General features: G+C 36.9%; 1 protein-coding gene across 3 annotated transcripts in view; it reads left to right on the top strand.

Annotated features, from left to right (window-relative positions):
* EFCAB11 (EF-hand calcium binding domain 11) overlaps positions 1–20,367 on the top strand; it is a 1,456,165-nt gene that overhangs the window by 234,022 nt on the left and 1,201,776 nt on the right. For all 3 annotated transcript variants that reach the window (XM_044074693.1, XM_044074696.1, XM_044074694.1), the window contains exon 3: positions 10,776–10,824. In XM_044074693.1, coding sequence (XP_043930628.1) covers positions 10,776–10,824 — 49 coding nt within the window. The remainder of the gene's footprint in view (positions 1–10,775; positions 10,825–20,367) is intronic.

Here is a 20,367-nt window from a genome sequence, read left to right as displayed (position 1 = left end):
ATACTTTTCCAGGAATCATACTGAATTCAGGCTATAGTTCTGCTGTGAAATTGTGATACAAATGTGAATTTAATTCTCTACTCAAGCTGGAGATTTTATTTAATCTTTTTGCACCCTGCAGTAAACATTTAGACTTTATAGCAAATATCTTTAATGTTCTAGCTAAGTTTAAGGACTGCTGTTTTATCACAGGAGGTGATTGGAACATGGTAATTGATCCAGCTAAAGATAGATCTGTTTAACATACATATAAAATGATATTGCTTCTCTGGTGATATTAGACAAACTGAATTTGAAGTTGCAGACCCATTCAGATTTGCCTTCTCTTAGAATTTCAGTTTTACTTTTTGTTCACTGTCTTCTAAATCCTGGGTCAGAATTGATTACTTCTTCCTATCATGCAATTTATTCAGATATGTTATAAACTTCCTTAATGATCCGTGTACAATATTTAACCATTTTTAGGATTCAAATAAAATTGAATTTAGACTTATAAACTCAACCCCTTCATAATTGTTTCATCCAAATATATAACTAAACTCCCTACCAGTACAAACTAGACATACTGTGGACAGTGTGTTAAGTTCAATTACAAGGAATATTAGCAAAGCATTGAATGTTAAGAGTACAGAAGCAGAAAGAACAAGCTCTACTAATCAACATAAAATCTCTGGAAAATAGCTGAATGTAAAACTGTGACTACAGCGTAGAACTTCAAATTAAAGAACCGAAAACACAACTCATTTTACTTATCATAACTAAGTCTGTATGAAAGCAAAATATTAATTATTATGAATGGGCTCAGTTCCCTTCTAAATTATTAGCAAAATTAATGATCAAAATTCTCCCCCATAAATTCATAAAATCAAGGCTAACATTGCAATTTGCCATACCACCTCTTACATAATCAGTTTTTTTTGTTAGAAATACTAATAAATATAACTAAACTTAACTAAAAAAAATACCTAGACCATATTACATTTCCCTAGATTAATTCAAATCACCAGGTAGTCTTATCCAAATCCAATTCAGTTACAATTAAAGATGCTATAAATACATTAAAAAGTGGTAAAGCACCTGGACCTGACAATTTTGCTTATGATTTTTACAAATTTTTTAATGACCAGATATCAAACATTTTATTTCACATTTCTAACCCTTTATATGAATTAGAGCCAAAAGCATTTTAATTCACAAAAGTTAAACTGATAAATATGAAGCCACATACTATAGACCAATTGCACTAATTAGTCTAGATATAAAGATTTATATTATAGTATTTGCAAATAGATTAAAACTTGTGTTACCCACTGTAATTTCTCCTTTCCAATCAGGCTTTCTGATACAGAGGCAAACGTCTGCTCAAACTATAACTTTTGAATCCCTCCAACTAGTTAACAGTAATTATACAACCAGTAGTTATGCTTTATCAATTGACACATCAAAAGCCTTTGATAATATAAACATTCAGTTCCTTTTCAATATCCTTTCCAGATTTGGTCTCCTTGAAAAGTTCATAAAATGTATTACAATATTTATGACAACCCTTCTACTAATATTGTAATTAAAAAGAACCTTTCTAAAACAATTCTTATAAAATCCTGTTTGACAGGAATGTCTGCTTTCCTCGGACCTATTTAATCTATAAATCAAAGACCTCCTTCTCACTAATCCATTCAAAGAATTTATTAACCCCTGGCCACTACAGTATTGCTTTTCCATTCACTGCTTTTGCTGATGATATAACTAAATCCCTCTCTTGTTGCAATATAGAGATACTAAGAATCATAAATATTATTCACAAATTCTCTAATTTTGCAAATTTATAATTTAAATAACAAAAATCCTTCATATTTACTGAACTTTCGGAAAGAAATTACTCTATTAACTTATCAGAACTTGATGGTATTGGCCTAAAACAGACAAATATTTAGAAATAAATGTTTAATCAGACCCTTATCTGAATCATCACGTACGTTTCTTAAAAACCTTGTCTAACATTATTTATGACATGAAAAGATGGCAGTCATTCCACTTCTCTTTCTTATCTAAGTTAGCCATTGTTAAAATGAATATTGTCCCTGACTTCTCTTTCTCACATCTACTGTAAACTCTGTTCCTTTAACTATGTTTTGAACTATATATATTAATCTTTCAAAATTCATATGGTTCCAGAAATCAGCAAGGCTGATTATAATAAACTCATCCTAAAGACCATGGCAATATAAAATTACCCAACTTTTTATTTGCTCTTTAATCATTAGAGCATCTGTCCTCTTTAAATCAATAAATTTCAATCCTAGCAAGTCTACTTAGGGTTCAGAATGGTTACATATATAGTCTGGATATATTAAACATTATATGTATGAAAAAAATTAAAAATAGAAACAAATTTAAAGCAATGACTACTTTCAACAAGCAATGAATATTTTAGACCTAGAAGAGGTAGCTAACCTCTTCCAGCCTGTTCATAACAATCCTGACATTTTGTTAAACAACAGTAAGCTTGACCTTGACTCTTTTCCTTTATTAAATTCCTGCATTATGTGGGATAAAGTCTCATTAAATTCCACTTCTATGTCTCATATACATGAATTCCTTCATGTCCATAAAAGATGTTCTTTAACCGTTAATAGGTGTTAAAGAGCTCTAGTAAGTATATTATCACTTAGATCATATACGGCCAGATAAGACTGATATTTTTAAACAATTTTCTGAAACCCTTTTAGCTCCAAAGTTATTGCTTTTAGCACATAAATTATTTCTAAAAGCAAAATGTAATCACTCATTTCATTTTAACAATTAATGGCACAAACTTGAACCATCAACCAAAGATAATGATGTAAAGAATCCTTTAATCACACTCGCTGTCAAGTACATCTCTTTCAAAAAATTCTACTATACTCAATTCATGATCATAAATAACGGTTGCATCACACCAGCTAAAGCATTTTACAATGAATCTTTCCCCAATAATTGTAGTGTAGTCTTTCAAACTCTGATATTTTACATATATTCTGGAAGTGCCCCTATATAAAAACATATGGGGGAAAGCCCAACAAAAATTCCATTCCCACTTCCCTGGTACCTGTTATATGGCAATTTACTATTGTACACTTACCACTCAAAAAATTAAATCTATCCAGTTTTGAAACTGCTGATTGGTTTGAGTTCTCTGATTTAATAACTAAACAACATAAAGCCTTCAAACTCATCTTCAGAACTCCCAAATTTTATATCCCATTGGAGGCATGGAATATTATTTTAAACATGTTACTTTAATTCATTTTTGTTATATGCTTTCCTTTATGAACAGTAATGTGTAATACATACCTCCTTCTACCCTACTTTACACTTAAGTACATTAACAGTCTTTATGAGAGCGTTTCATGCATCTGCCTCATATTTTATATACTTATTTCCTGAGACTGTATTTTTATAAAAAAAAAATGTAGATCTTGTATATAGTTTTTTTATTCACTGTTGATTTTGCATCAATTTTATATCATTATATTTGTTTTTTCTGTTTTGTCATATTACTACCCTGAAATTTAAAAGAAAAAATGTAATAAAATGTTGGAAAAAAAGTTCTGTTTCCCTTGCAGACTGTAATGCAGAATCAGCTGCCCCCTAGTGGCCAGTTCTCATACAGTTGGCTGCAGAGTCTTCGGCTTTTAGGGAGACGTGCCGCTTAGGTTCCAGAAGTATTGGCATAACCCATAAGTTGCAAAGACAAAATTAAGGATGTCTTTGTGAGTACCTTACATTGCTATATTTTATTTTGGCTTGGAAAGTAAAAAAATGAAGGACTCAGAATGCAAGTCTTGACTGCAGAGTATTGGTCTTTTCCTGTTTCCTCTGACAGCTGCCTAAGAAGATTTAAATTTGTTTTATTAATAATTTGCTGTTGAGAAAGGCAGTGAACATGTAGCTAGTTTCTAGTATTCAAAGAAAAGCAGTGTGTCAAAGCTGGAACATGTACAATTATGGGATAGTAGCTGCACATTTGATATAATAATTATCTGGCTATAATCTTAAAATTATGGCTTTCTTTCCCTTGGGAAAGAACTGAGACCAGTTATTTTATTTCAAAGCTGTAGTACTCCATGTAGGATTAAATCAATGGGTACTTGTAAAGTGCTGTTCCTTTAGAAAGCCTTCATCCAGAATTATAGGTTGCAGTTAAATTCTTAGAAAAAGAAAATGACATTGCATTATCACCTTTACTGTGTTTATATGCCTCGACTCTTTAGGATGTAGATTCCCTTTTTTTAAACACTGTTAGCACAGTATTATTATCTTGGTTGGACATAAACAATGGTTATACCGCAATGACCTACCTTTTAAACTGAGATCTATGTGCTGGTTTTGTATCCTAAAGGTTTGCATACTTGTATCTTGTTGATCTCAATGTATATAGTTACTGCTGCTCCTGAAGTGTCCTCTTTCCACAAAGGTGTTTCTATCAAATGGCTTAAAACATCCCATTTCTAGGGCTTGAGAAGCATGTGGATTGTGTTTTCATGGGTCTTTGATATTGATTCAGGTTTTGTATTCTTCTACTGCTTTGTATAAGAAGAAAAACAACTTTGCAGTCTTGTTCAGAAAAAAAAAGAAAAAAATCCCCCAGCAAATTCTTAGTCAGGGTTCATCTGCTCATCTTCTTGTCTGACTTGTAGACCTCATCACAATGAGCCAGTCTGACGTGTGCTATTGAATGCACATGTGTACTTGATGCTGGAACAACGCTTGTTGCTTGTCAAATGAGGAAGTATGTCCTAGTTGTCATTTATGTATCCCTCTCCCCACCTGGATTATATTCCCTTCTTTCACATAAATTGATACCCAGAGTCTCCCTGATACCTCTGCCTTTGTGGTTCAGACCTGTACCACCCTCTCTCTGAATTACCATTTCAGTAAGTAATTTTTGAGTCATTTCTCTTTACCCTGTCATTGTCTCCTTTCCCTTTTCTTCATATCCACTTCTCCCACTTGCCCCAGTAATGCAGTGGTTCCATATTATACCTCTCATGCCAATACCTTATTCTTACCCCATCCCCTAGGTGGTTGATGCCCTTTACAATTGTGGTAACTTCTCATTGCTTGCTTTCTAACAACATAATCTCCCTTTCTCTGTTTATCTTCAGGAATGGACTGGAGTTTTCCGGTGTTGAACAGCAGGAGGATTACCTTAGCCCCTGTCATATCCACTTTTCTAGCTAACACTACAGCATGGTGTTGGCTATCACTTCTGCCCTTTTATATTATGCTAAACTATTCATTATCATAATGATTATACCCTTGTTTTTTTTTTCTTCTGTCTTGGCACATCTTTACCTGGTTTTATTTTCAGATGATGGAGAAACATTTCTGCTTATTAAACACAATTGTGCAAAGCGGACAAATTCAATACTGCATTTTAATTCAGCAAAGGCAGATGAAAGACAAGTACTTGATAAGAACTGTTTGCCTTTTCTGCAGATAATTGTAACCTCAATGGATGAGGTACAGGCCTTCGTCATGGGGGTTTAGGGTCCCACATCAAACACTGATTTCAGACAAATGTTCATTTAAGATCTAATTTCAGTTCTGTACATTCAAGACCCAATGTCTGATCACTCATCTTAAGTAACAGTGCTATTGTTTTGCATTAAATTGAAGTCTCCACTTAGTTTATTTTTATTTGTGTTTATATCTACTAACTGTAGTAGTGGACTGATGCAAAAAAAAACCTTTTAGCCACAGTAGAAAATAAGATAGCACGTTTACATTTAGATAGGTTAACAGAGAGTCTAACTAGGCATACAGTGTTAAAAAACTGCAAATGTCATTGTGAAATGTAGTCACAAATAACTAAGTGAAATATCCATTTATGTAGCTATCTATATATAAATAGATGGATGTTCATCATATTGATTACTTTTGCACTAGATGTAACTATAACTATAAAGGTGTATATCCTGTCAGGAAGGTAACAGCTTGCCAGCTTCCAAAGCTTCAGGGGGCACCTTCCACATGCCTAAACCGCTAGCTTTAGCTGAGCCAACTAAAAAAAAAAAAAACAGGTTTGGGTGCCAAGCCGTTCCTGCCATTAAAGAAAACACTCCTCTGATGGGATTTTGATGACTGATGGCTGGCTTGTGCTGTTCTTTTGCTGGGCAGATAAATTCCCTTTAGACAAAACCTTCCACATTAAAGATGTATTGTTTTATTTTACTTTCCTGTTTAAGAAAGTTATTTTTAAGCTAGCAGTTTGTATTTTAAAGTACTGTCACTAGACTTAACTGTACTTTTTAACAGGCACGCACTTTTTTCTGTCAGACTAAAAGTTTTTTTAAAGTAGTTGAAAATTTTTTTGTGGCCAAATTGTTTCTTTTACTTTGTAGGGCTGGCAAAATGTTTTAATGTGTTTTTGTGTGAAAAAGTGACTTTTAAAGATTCCTACCAGATTATACTGCATGTTTTCCCCAGGAAGGAGGCACCATTGTCGATCTGACCGTGGAACAATCTACTGGACTAAGAGTCTGTCCTTCTTCCAGCCACAAAAAGAAAAAGTTAAGCAATCGACCTTTGCCACCACAGCAGGCTAGCAATTTACCTCAGCTGTAAGTGTATGACTCTGCTGTAGCACTTTGTTGTACCTCTGACCACTTATCTTTTACCCCAGATCCCTCTGGTGTAGCACCTACAGCAACTATGGACCATGGGTTAGCCAGGTCTTCTGCTGCTAGTGGAGTTCCCTAAGTGGGCAAGGGACAGCCACTGTTATTGGTCTTCAGAGAGGGGACAGGAAAGGCTTCCCTGGTTTGTCAGAATGTTGTGCCCATTCCTGTGGAAACTGCCGCCACAATTAATACTGTTGTCCCCATTTTTCCTGTCAAAAAGAAACAGAAAACTAAACATGTATCTCCTCCTCGTCTTCAAATTTCCTTAGACAGCAATAGTTTGCTAGGTTTGGCTTTATTCAGGCTTTTGAGCCGTCTTATAAAGTGGTTTCAGGTAAAAGAAAGAGGGGTACCTGTTTTCCTGAAAAGAATCAAGATTCTGAATCTGGACAGGAAGATGGAGAGACACATACAGGGTTTTCCTCAGATTTCTGATTCAGATTTAGAGTAGAGTGCAGTTTCTAATTTTCTCTGTGGAAGTTTCTGTTTCTCTGGTACTATTTCCAGACTGTGCCAGTGTTTGCAGTGGGAGAACACTGAGGTTCCTCATCTCTGAGAATATACTATGAGCTATTACAGAAGGAATTTCCAGAACCTGCACTCATCCCTTCATTTCTCTCAGCTTTGGAGGATATGTCACTACCTGCAATCTTCCTGATAGCTTGCTGCCCCAGAAAAGATTCTTCAGTCGTTTAAGGTTTTATATGTTCATCTTAAACCTGACCCAGCAGCTAAAGTTTTAGTTAATCATATTGCTGCTAAACATTTCCTTAATTCTGATCCTCTTATTCTGATAAGGATAAGAAGATTTTTGATAAGTATGCAAAATGTGTCTGCTTCTGGAAGATTCTGAATTGTCAGGCTCGTATGTTAAAGTATGAGGAATCTTTTGTCTTCAGTTTCTTCTTGTGAGGAAGAATCTTCTTTAAATAATTGAGTTTCTTTCTTTTTACTGGTCACTTCTCATTGTTTACATTGTGTGTATGGCTCAGCTGATACTTCTTCCAGGCTATGGCCACAGGTACTATTTTCTGAAGGTTTGTCTGGCTGCATTAACAGAACCTCCCAGATCATGTGAATATGAGATTTTAAATTCTTTTTTGGATAAAGATTTAGTTTTTGGTACCTCTGCTGCAGAGGTTATCAAAAAGTGTATTGAGAGGTTCCCTGTATGAACTTACTCCTTTAAGGTTTTTCAGCTCTCTTTTTCCAAATTTTCTAAGGGATTTTCTAACCCTTCATATAATTTCAGCAAAAGCAAAATAAACAGTTGTAGCAAAAATGCGGGCAAACATAAGTTTAAACATAAATGGCAGGGGGGGGGGGGGTCATAAAAAAATCAGGAACTTTTCAGGGGGTAATTCCTCAACTACCAGACCAGACTCCTCTATTCCCCCTGTCCTTTAACACATTTTGTCTCAGGGAGTGATAGAACCAGTTTCTCCTTCCCAGGTTGGGAAAGGTTTTTATTCAAGAATGTTTTTACTGCCAAAGAAAGATGATGCCTGGAGGCCAGTTCTGGATCTTTCTCTCCTAATCCTGTTTGTGATAACAGTTACTACTACTTCATTTGTTTCCTGGTAACATTCGATTTAAAATATGCTTACCATCACATCCCTGTTCATCCAGAGTTCTGGGATCCACTCTTGCTTCATTGGAACCAGCTAATCTGGCTGAATAGAGGTTCTTAACTTGGAAAACTGTCTTACTGATTGCTCTGACCTCTGCAAGAAGGGTATATGAGTTACAGGCTCTTATGACGAGTCAGCTGTATCTCATTTTCCACAGAGACATGCCTTCTTTGAGAATTAATCCTTTTTTTATGCTTTAACTTGTATCCAAGTTTACTTTAAACCAAGCTGCCCATGTCCATGTCCCTGTTTTCTTTCCTGAACCTAAAAATAATGGAGAAAGGATATTCCATAACTTGAATGTCTACAGACAACTCGATTACCATCTTGACAAAACTAAATCTTTCATATCTTTGGATCAGTTGTTCATTTCTTGGGAAGGCAAGAAGGGGCAACCTGTGTCAAAACAGACTATTTCCAAATGATTGTCTCAGGCTATTACCTTTTCTTATACTCAGCACAACAAAACTATTCCAGGCAGGATCAATGCTTATTCTGCCAGAACCTTGGCTTCATCTGTGTCCTTTTGGAAAAGTTGGATTCCAGAAGTATTATAGAAGCAGGAGCTTGGCCCCCCCACCTTTATATATCGATATAGATACACACACACACACACACACACACACACACACACACACACACACACACACACACACACACACACACACACACACTATATGTTTACAAGGCATAACAAGCTTGAGTCCTTCTCAAGGTCTACAACAGGCTTTTCTAAGACCATTCTCCAGGGGCTCCTGGATCCTTCACCTCCCAGATGTAGTAAGCTAGGGTAGTGTACCCACATGGCTAAGGCTACTGTAGCAGTGATCAGTATGTTGAACATAGTACAGATGTGTAAGTAAACTTACCGTAACAGTGGTTCGAGTGATCTCTGCTGCAGTAGCTGCTGCATCCCTCCAGACCTCCATCCCCCCATCTCCCCATCCTCCTAGCCCCCCTTGTTTTTTGGTATGTTGTTTATGCCAGAGTGTGAACAGTTATTTTTTTTTTTCCTAGCATTGTCCTGTCAGGGCTCAGCATTTCTCTGTCTGTTGGCATGAAAATTGTGAATAGCTTGGTGCCAGAATCTTTTTGTCGGCTCAGCTAATGTTTTGGGCACTTGGCAGGTGCCCTGAAACTTTGGATGTTATATCCTTGGCATGTTATAACCCACATAGCTAAGGCTACTGCAGGAGTGATCATTCAAACATCCATTGTTATGGTATGTTTACTTTTACAACTGTGTCTTGGTGAAGTGGGCCAGGCAGTAACCTTAGCGTGCATTGCCCGTACTGTTCTTACCTAGTCAGAAACACTCGAGAATTCAGTCTGCAAGTTTTCAATGTAACAAAACCCTGCTCTTCCATACGTAGCTGAAGTAGGTAGTGTGTGTCATTCTGCATAAACTCCATTATGACATTATTTTGCTAGAATATTGGTCACACTGATTGGTCTAAAACTGTATCTGGTGTGACCCCTTCCCCCACACACTAAATTAAGCTAAATTAGTACTAGTATGGCTTATTGTCACAAGTCAGGGACAGGTCCACATGCCATCATTTTACATAATATGATTGGCTTGCTCAGGATTGCAGTAATGCTGTGTAGTTATCTTGTCACGTGAAATGTGAGGTTTGCATTTACTTGTCACAGCAGTTATTGAATCTGTTGTTCTATAAGGGGCATCTTCCCTTGTCTCTGCAGCACTCTGATGTATTCATTTGCTTATTGTAATGTTAGTGCAACATTTTTCTGCATGTACGTTCACTATATCTCATGGCAAGGATCATTCATTGTTTATTGATAGTATATTACATTCACAACTTTTCTTTTCAGTTTTCTTGTGTAACTAAAGAATATTGCATTATTACTTTTTAACATTTTGGCTTCAAACTGAGTTTATAGTTAGAGCTGGAGGATTTGTTAGAATTACGTAGTTTCTGTACTTTATTTGATTTAGCCTTGCTTTTATGACTGGGGTAATTTTGAAAGCGAAGTGGTATTTTTTTTTTGTACCTTATTCATCTGCATGACCACTGCGTCATTTGCAGTGCTGTTGTACATGTACGCCTTGCTTCCAAACACATCTGTTTATATTTTAAACTGGCTATACAAGCTTAATTAAACTGTAGCTATGTGCTAGCATTGCTTTCCACCGCCTACAGCATTGATGGTGTCTGGCGTAACTGCATGATTCCTTCAGCCAGAAGGGGTAGCAGCGGTCTTGGTTATTAAGAGCACCATGTTTTGTTGAAGGTTTGAATGTAATGGAATGCACCCTGCTGCTTTATTGGCGACTTGCTTTTCTTTTTGTCATATCTTTTTTCACTCGCTAGCCTCCATGTGGAAGTGCACGTAATTCGTGGTATGAGTAGTGGCAGAAACAGGATTAAAATTGATCAGTTTTCATTAGCATCATAAAGGGAACCAGTCTGTCCAGCCTTATGAAATGTGATTTCTGTTTGCTTTTGTTCTCTAGGTGGAAACTGACACAATGATGTCACCAGTCTTGCTGTGTAATTCACCAGGTAACCCTAATTACCTTTTAAATTAAACCCTTTTTATGTATATTATTTTACAATGTGTTTTTTTTGTTTTAAATGCTTTTAAAGAAATGTATTTTACCATTTTGCGTATCATTTCATTTTTTATTGCACAGTAAATCTGTGCAATTTAAAGTTTTACACTTTAAGTAAGGCATGAAAAGCAACTTTGCCTTTGCTTTGACCAGACCATGAGAAAAGATAGTTATTCAGTGTAATTTATGAAATGTTAACTGAACTGTAAAAAGTAATAACTGTCAAAATGTTGCTTTCACAGACTTGAGTAATGAAGAATTAACAGTGCAGGGATTTATTAGTTGGCATTTGTTGACTGAGGTCGACTCATTGGTTAAAGTGTTTACCTTTCAGACTCAAAGTACAGGGTTTGATTCTCACCTTTGGTCATTGTTTCATTATTAGCTCGGTGTGAAATCGTCCACATTCCCATTTTCTAGTATTTACCTATGAACATTTACTTAAGAGGTACAAGAGTGATCATACTGGAATATTTTCGGTCTAGGTCCAGGGATACATGAAATTTCCAAGCTACTCAAAAACAGTACATAGTGATCACAGTATAATGTTATCGGTGTCAGGCCGAACATACATTTTTAGATGGTTACAGTTATGCACACGGTAGTCATAGTATAGCTGTAGCAGTTTCAGACTGAACAAAATTGTGAACAGTTGCAGTTACAGTATAATATATATCGAACTTATGCTGAGAAGGGGAGTTATGAGTGAGTTTATGTGACTGTACAGTTTAGGAAGCACACATTTTTGGCTTATTTGCATAAGAAGGACTTTAGTCCTAAGTGAAATTGAGGAAAGCATATATTAGATTTTATGTGGAGGGATGGTAGCCTAGATGTTAGGGGCAAGAATGAAGGCTTGCTAAGCATCTTTAGCAGCCTGTAGCTGGTAATGATGGACAGGAAGTGTGGCGCTGTGTGCTGGGAGGGATCTAAGGTTCTAGGGCATAGTTATGTCTTGTAGTCTGCTTACAGCAGAGGGAGTGAGTTATGGTTATCGAGTTTGAGGACTACCCGTACTGCAAGTGAATAGGTTTTTTAGGTCTGTTTCTAGGTGATTATTGGTATTTATAGAGTAATATAGGCACACCTGGGAGGTCTCTGAGAAATTTATTGACAAATAGTGAGATGATTATAGGTGAGAGAACTGAGACTTGAGGTACTCCTATGGGAGATGCTTCAAGGGGGAGGTAGATGATCTGAGCTGCACTTTAAATATCCTTTTGCAGAGGAATGCTTCAAGCCATTTCATTGATAATAATTCCTGCAGAGAGTAGAGAGTTTATTAGTAGCCACTGATCCATTGCGCCAAAAGCTTTAGGTTGGTTTACAAATATGGCTTTTGATAGTTTACTTTTGTTCATATTGATATGTATGTCACCTTTAAAGGTGTATAAAGCAGTTACAGTTACTATTACTAAAGCTAAATCCACATTGTAAATTAGATTTAGGAGCTGGAGACAGATCAGCTTTTCAGATGTTTTGCCAAGGATGGGGAGAGTAGAAATTGGGTGGAAATCATTTGCTTGGGATGGTTTGGATGATTTTGAAATGGGCTAGACAATAACTGTTTTCCACAGGGATGACGTGATACAAGAAATAACAAGGATGCACTGCTTTGTTAAATTCCCTTTTCATAGTGTTGTGGCAAGTCCCGTGGTTTATTTAGGAAAGCAGTGCAGGAGACACCTAAATGTTTTCATGCCCAACTGATAGTTTTATTAGTTGTCTTTAGAATGCCCATCTTCTTGCAGTTAGTCATTAACACTTCCTCTTCGAGAGGAAATAAACAAGAGAGCATCACTTTTGTACTGGCTGTTGAGTGAAAAGATAACAGGAGAGATGTTCGTTAGCAGCCTGCAGCTGAAGGCTTGTTGGATTAATTTCTGTATTTGATTGTGGATGTAGAGCAAAGAAAATGGCAAATTAATCTGCTCACAAAGAGCTAATGAAAGGAGACAAACCTATTCTCCTGTGGGGAAAAGTGGAGGGGGTGTTTTCCAGACACTGAGTGGTTTATTGCGTTTTTGTGTGTGGGGGGGGACACATATTTGTGATTGTCTGGCTTTGGTGAGGTGGGAACCAATTTCTCTTTACTGTTTCAGTACCTCTTCTGGTGAAATCGATAACAGCACAACACATGACAGACATGTTGACCCAGTTGGATACTCCGCAGAATTTTTGCTTTTCCTGAATTTCAGCATTGACTAACAATTGTCTGTATGAATAGTTACTATTAAGGTTCACTACAGTTAATGGACAGTCTTTTGGTCTAGGCAGACAATGCAGTCTTCCTACATGTAGAGTTGAACATGTATACATTAGCACATTGCTGCTTGGACAAGACTACTGGCACATTAAGGGTATGTGAAGACTATGTGAACACTATTACCATGTCTCAACTTAATTGTAAGAGGTTTGCTGAAATCTACTTTCAGAGAATCTTAAACAAAGCTTTTGACAGGGGGCAAGCTGGCCTGCACCTCTGTGTTGGAAAGACAACCCCCTCCTCCCAAAGCCCATAACTGAACACTCCATGGTTACACATCTGTGCAGAAAAGGACAAACTCCAGTTACATTGAAAGTGCTTTTTAGTATAATCATAACTTGGATTCACAGAAATAGCAGTCAGACGCCTGCCCTGTTTCCTATATGACTAGTCCAGATGCTTAGTTACCAATTATACTATAAGTGAATGTTTAAAACTCATCAGTTCTGTTGCATTTTTAGTTATGGAAAAAGAAAGATAGATGTCTGATTTTACTGACAAACTACAGAAACCATATTAAAAAAGAGCATAGCATATTTTTATTTACAGAGGAAAAAATTAGCATTTAGAGAAAGGCAACTGGGATTGTCAGTTGTCTCTGCTCTACTAATCTTGTGAAATAAGAAAGAGTAATTTAAACATCACATTACTGTCTAGGTTGTCTCCCATTAATGTGTGTCAACAGCTTGTAAAGTTAGTGGAGAGACAAATTGCTAACCTTGGTTTGTTGAAACAGAATAATAAGAATACATATGTAGACACATGCTGACTTTGAAACATAGTGCAGGGTCACATGATTAATACTGGAGGCAAAGCTTTCTGGTACAAGATTCCCAGTTAGATGCCCAAGACCACAGTCTCTTTTAACAAACATTATCATTTGCAAATGTCTGTTTCATAGTTTGAGAACTGATATCGATTTGTATGACCTTTATCATTTTAATGAGCAGTAGTTACAGTACAGTGGTGCAGCGTTGTCGCCTCACAGCAAGAGGTTCTCCCGTTCGATTCTTGGCTGGAGCGCCTTCTGTGTGGAGTCTGCATGTCCTCCCCGTGGTAGAGTGACATTAAAGACATGCAGGTAGGTCCGAGTGTGAATGGGTGTGCCTTCGTTGAAGGTTGGGCATCAGGCTGGCAACTCGGCACCATAAAAATCCACTGCCAAGCATGAGCGGACTGGAGTTCTGCTGTGGCAAACCCTAACCGGGAAAAGCCAAAAGTCTTTTAGTTGCAGAAACAAGAGAAGTTGTCTTTTCTTGAATGATTGGTGAACACTGATAATTACAGTATGTTTGCTATGAGATTTTTAAATAATAATTCAGCAGACGTAGGATATTAACATGCATTAAATGTCCCTCGATTTGTGATAGTTTGCTGGGTTGTATAGTATTGCACCAAACATCAGTGGACCTTAAACTTAAGATTCTTTTTCTAATTCTTTTCTACAAGAGTAAGAGAAAAAAAATATTTCCATTGTTTTCTTTTCCGTTAACAAATTAAGGTTTTTATTTGAACCAAAATGGCCCCTTTACTGGAATTACATTTGAACCAAATGGCATAATACTGTCAGATCACTGACAAATCCCCCTCCCCCAGTAGATACATCCTTTCTGGAGAGTATTATATGTATGATTTTTTTGACTGAAAAACTGATAACCTTTCTATCTCTACTCAGAGGGTGTGTCAGTTACTCAGAAATATTCAACAACAGGGGATAGTACCCTCATTTGTTCCTTTAATTTGTCCTCCCAGAAAGGCTCCTGATTTTCAAGGGTCAGTTTTTGTAAATACTAATCCATTACCAGCTCCAAGGTACAGAGGGATGAAACTCGGAGTACAGTCCTTGCAACTCTGGTTTATTTAGGCAGTTTGGGTACTGGAGGAGCGGATCAGGAGTTTGGGATATGAGTGGTTGATATTGCCCCCCCCCCCCTCGGTGAGGGGGGCTTCTTTGGTCCTGCTGCATGGCTGCCACTTAGAGAGGTTTGGGTGGCGTTTCAGGCAGCAGAAAGGAACTTATAATGGGTCCTTGGCCTGGTGAGCATGCATGGCACTGTAGCTAGAGCCACTGTGGAAGCACACCTGCATGTCTGGCCCTTTAGAAGTGTGCCCATCAGTGGTGGGGGTTAAAGTTGGGGGGGCAGGGCTCTATTGACTTTGGAAAACAATGGTTGTGTTCCTGGCTGTCTCTCTGGTGCCATGAAATGGCAAGACAGGAAGAAGAAAATTGTCTGGGCTTCAGTTGCAAGGAGTTGGAAACAAAAATGCTGAGTAAAAAAGTTGATAGGATGTGTAGAACACTTAGACAAGTCTGACTTGTACTTACGTTTTAAAATTGACCCGTCAACTCTAACTTTGAATTTGAGTAGTTTTCATATAAAATTGTGACATTGTTCTATAGCTCTGCTGACGAGGAAATTAAAGCTAGAATCAAATTTAGTAAAGTAGTACGTAGCATCTTAATTTTCAGCCATAGCTGGTATATACATGACTAGTGAGTTAGTAGCAGGCATCTGTTTCTGATATTCCACAGCTTTTGCCAGATGGATCAGATAAGGATAATCTAGGAAAACTGATGCTCAAATGCTGATGTGGTAGGAATATGCATGACCCATTATGTTGATTAGTTGGAAGTTTACACAACTCAGCATGACTCTGAGATAGGAATTTACCTGAGTTAGTGCGATACCATTGAGGTGGAACTTAACATAACTCTCCCAGAGAGATGCAGTTAGCGTAACTGTGGCCAGGGTTACCAGCACAGGTCCAGAACACTGGACCCTTTTTATTTTAGTAAAGGCTGTGTCAGCCTTAAGTGGCATTAGACTGAAAGCTGTCAAAGGGCAGACAATTTTTGTAATAGCAAGCTAGTCCAAGGAGAGACTTTACCTCTTTACCTGTATCTTACTAGATGGTACAAACCAATTTTTCCAGTCTCCTCTTTCCGTTTGGCTTCTACTAGACATGGTTACACTTCAGGTAAGTGAGACTCCCAGGCCTCTGAATGATTGACCGTGCTGTCCAGGTAAGGAGGAGAATATTGTGACCTGTGCCTTCAGTGTTTTATAGCTCGGTCTCTGAAAAAGGTGTCTGGAGCTACAAGTAGGCCAGATGATACCACTTTATTTTGAACTAGACCATCAGGGATTAAAAAAGCTGCCCCCCCCCCCCCCCGGCAGTGGGAATAAGTGATATTTGTCTGTATTTCTCAAGTCTAGTGTCGTCAAAAGTCTGGTCTTCCATAGGTTCTCCATCAACTCATCAGTTCTGAGCATGGGATAGCTATAAATTTGAAATTCCATTCACTTTCCTAAACTTGTTGCAGAATCTGATACTTCCCTCAGGTTTAGGGACCAACACTTTAGGGCTGCCCCATTCGTTCTGTGACTGTTCACTCATTACAGAATCTGATACTACCCTCAGGTTTAGGGACCAACACTTCAAGGCTGCCCCATTCATTCTGTAACTGTTCAGTCATTATAGAATCTGATACTTCCCTCAGGTTTAGGGACCAACACTTTAGGGCTGCCCCATTCATTCTGTAACTGTTCAGTCATTATAGAATCTGATACTTCCCTCAGGTTTAGGGACCACACTACTGGTAAGTTGTAGTCCTTCTTATCTCTTGTAGTGCATCTAGTTTTTTAAAAACCTTTACCGAATTATCACTGAAGACTTAGACAAGCATACATGTATATAAAAGAAAGAAAACCATATTAACATGTTCCCATTTACAAACATTATACATCACATGTATTCTTTTCTATAACTATCATCAGTCCAACATTACCTGTATTGCTCATTTCCTGCCTTCCCTTAAACCTAACTCTCTGTCCCTCTAAAACATTACTATGCATGTATTGTTCCTACAATTTCCTACCCTTTTTTAAAGATCCCACTTCCAGTTCTTTTACCTCTGTTGCACTATTCCACACTTCAAATATATTTGGTTTAGACTTTGATTTCCATTTTCTATTTTTTTTTTGTTATCTATCAAAATTAAACCTAACAAGGCCTTACTATGTCTATGCAGTTCAAATTCTGTATATTTCCTTAGTTAGACCCATTTGCTCACCCAGTTTTTTGGGCAGAGTACTGTGTAGGAAATGTTTAAAGTCCATCAACTCATCACTTTCACAAAACATAAGTTCTTAATTACCTCTTTTCTTTTTCTCCATCATACGTCCAATTGAATTGACCTGAGGAAAATTTCTTTGGAGTTTGCTTAGGGTGTAAAAATAGCTATGCGAACACCTTCAAGCAAAAATCCTAAATCTTCTACATTTTGTTGCATATTTGGGAGGTATACATATATACTTCCATTGTTTCCTTATGAATTGCTTGTCCAATCTCTGTTCCCAATCTTTTCTAAACTCTTCTGATTGGTTCTTATAGTTATCATACAATATTTTATATGCCCTACTAATTATCCCTTTTTTTAATATCAGCTTTTGTTCCAGATTCAACTAAAACTCTACCAGAGCAGGTTTTTCACTTAGGATTCCCTTAAGATTTCTCTACTCCTTTCACTTTTCATATACTTTGATGTCAATCCTGATAGGGAAAGCAGTCTCTATCCTGCAGCCTAAATTACTTTTTGGCCTCTTCCCATTCTGTTAACTTTCCCAATACATTGCTTCTTTTACCAGTTTATTACCTTTCCTTCTGTAGTTATTTGCTCCCAATACCTCGCTTCCTTTACCAGTTTTCTTCAGTAAATTCTGGCCCCTTCTTGGCTAGTCTCTGTACTCCCAATTGTCTAATTTCTTTCTTAATCTTTTTGTGTATCTTCTGTCCAGTAATTCTAGGCTTTTTACTTAATAGTAGCAATTTGTAATTTCTTTCTTATCCTCGATAGTCCAGTCTATCATCTTTATGCCTCTCTTTTTTGGCCTGTCATTTTCTGTGATTTTTGTGGACTATTACTTCCCTCTACAACAGGGGGCCATCCTCCCCCTGCACCAGGCCTAGCCCCATTGTACGAATGTTTCTGTGTCTTGAAGATTCTACACTCTTACTTTTTCTAGTCTTGGCACCAGTGCACCTACCAGGATTGGGCATTTTTTTTTGTCCGGGGTCTTGTATACCCAGCTATCTTTTTTATTTTTTAACCTACTTCCCTGATATGTGCTATATAAAATACAGTCTATATATCGTGTCTGTATATCGTCTCTATATCAGTGTTATCTTGGTGAGATTTTGTGAAAACCAGTTTAAACCTTGTGGATGTACTCACTAAGACTTGAGGATTAATTACATTTCAGCAATACTTCTCTGCTTTCGTTGCTGATTTATCATCTCTCCGTTCTCTATATGATCATTATTCTCCTTAAGGATGTGCATCCAAAATGCCCTTCTTTCGTTATTTCTTGAATTTCTCCAGCTTCGTTATTATTCTCTTGCACTTTGAATTATAACTTTCTGCGTGTGTTATATTTGAGCCTTAACTGTCTAGCTCTGAAATATCCCTTCAGATCAGGTAATCCTAAACCACCTTGTTTTATTGGCAGGATGAACTTTTCCCACTTGACCCTTGCCGTCTTTCCCTTCCAGATAAATTATTTAACTTTTTATTAATTATTGATCACAACTTCTCTGGTTGTTAAAAATATACCTAACCTGTATATAAAACTAAAAGGACTAAAAACATTTTCATTGCTTGTATCTTGGTGTCTGTATCCATAAACAAGAGTTTCCAGTTTCTCATTTTTTTATATTGTCTTTTGTTTAGTCTCTTCCCACATATTGTTTAGTTACCATAACAGAATCCTTTTTAATCCATACTTCTAAATACTTCATTTTATTGTGTTCCAGTAAATATGGGTATTACAGACCCAGTTCATGACATGTGTGGTACATAGTTTTACAGCTATATCCTAACTGCATTACTTTTATATCCCGAAAAGACTTGAAACTATCTCAAAATTTTCCACAACACTGAAATGTCCTTTTCTGGTTTTATTGGTTATAAAATAATATTGTATGTTAATAAAACCAACTTTTTGTGATTTATCATACTAATTATATCCTTGAATTTCTGAGTCCCTTATTGTCTTTGCCAGTGGCTCTAAATATAAAGCAAATAACAAAGGGGACACCCATTCTTGGTTCCTCTGTTGAGATCCTATTTATCAGACAAGAATGCTTCTGGTTTAATTTTTGCTTCCAATCCCTCATAATGTCCTCCTAATTAACCTTATTATTGTATGAGGAAATGCAAATGCTTCCATTGCCCTGCTCATAAAATCCCAGCTTACTCTGTTGAATGCTTTCTCTGCATCAAGACCCACCAACAACAATGGTGTTGTTGTAACATTTTGCTTCCCTGTGGATTATCATTGTTGTAGTAATGCTGTCAAATGTTTGTCTCGCCTTCACAAAACCACATTGATCCATATATAACACCTTTTCCATTCTTTTAGCTATTAAAGTCATAAACACTTCATAATCATGGTTTAAAATTGAAATGGGCCTATATGAAGCTTTGTCTGATGGGTCTTTCCCGTCTTTTGGTATTACAGCCTCCACAGCTTTCTTCCTGGACATTGGTGCTTCCTTTTTTTTAAATAGTGTTAAAATCTTCCAGATCTTTTATCACTTTCTTCCCTCCTAGATTTCAAACTTCAGCAGTAATACCATCTCTTCCTAGAGACTTCCCTGCAGATTGGTTATACATCAATATTTTATCTCAACTCCTCCTGTCTTTGGTCAGCCTCCTCTACCTCTAACCTTAGTATACTTAAATCTTCCATAAATATTCCCATTTTGCTCTTTCCTGATATCCAAATTTCTCTGCTTTATACAAAATTCAGTAACATTTCTGAAATAATCTCTAATACCTCTACAGTATCTATGGTTATTTTTCTTGTTGTAGACTCCCTATATTTGGCAGCAACCCTTTCTACTTTCTGTTGCCCAAGTTGTTGTGCTAAACACTTTTGTGTTCTATAATTATTATAAAAAAAAAACAGTTGCTTAACAGAAATCTTTCTAAACCCATGTGTGTTATCCAACTGCTCCCTTATTTTCTCTCTAGCACTCTCTTGTTGAGCCTCTTGTTCTGTGACATTCCCCTTATTCTGCAATACCTTTGTCAACCCCTCTAAATAATTCCTCTATCTTCTTAACCTTATCTCTTTTTCTTTGATTTCTACCATATTTTTAAACTCCATTTTCATTGTATCCCACTCACTAGCTATAACATCTGAAGAAATGTCTATCTTGCCT

The sequence above is a fragment of the Protopterus annectens genome, chromosome 6.part0, assembly GCF_019279795.1.
Source record: "Protopterus annectens isolate FY-2018-M chromosome 6.part0, PAN1.0, whole genome shotgun sequence".
NCBI classification, from domain to species: domain Eukaryota; kingdom Metazoa; phylum Chordata; order Ceratodontiformes; family Protopteridae; genus Protopterus; species Protopterus annectens.
Note: the sequence above shows the minus strand (reverse complement) of the source record. Positions and strands in the feature narration are given on the sequence as shown.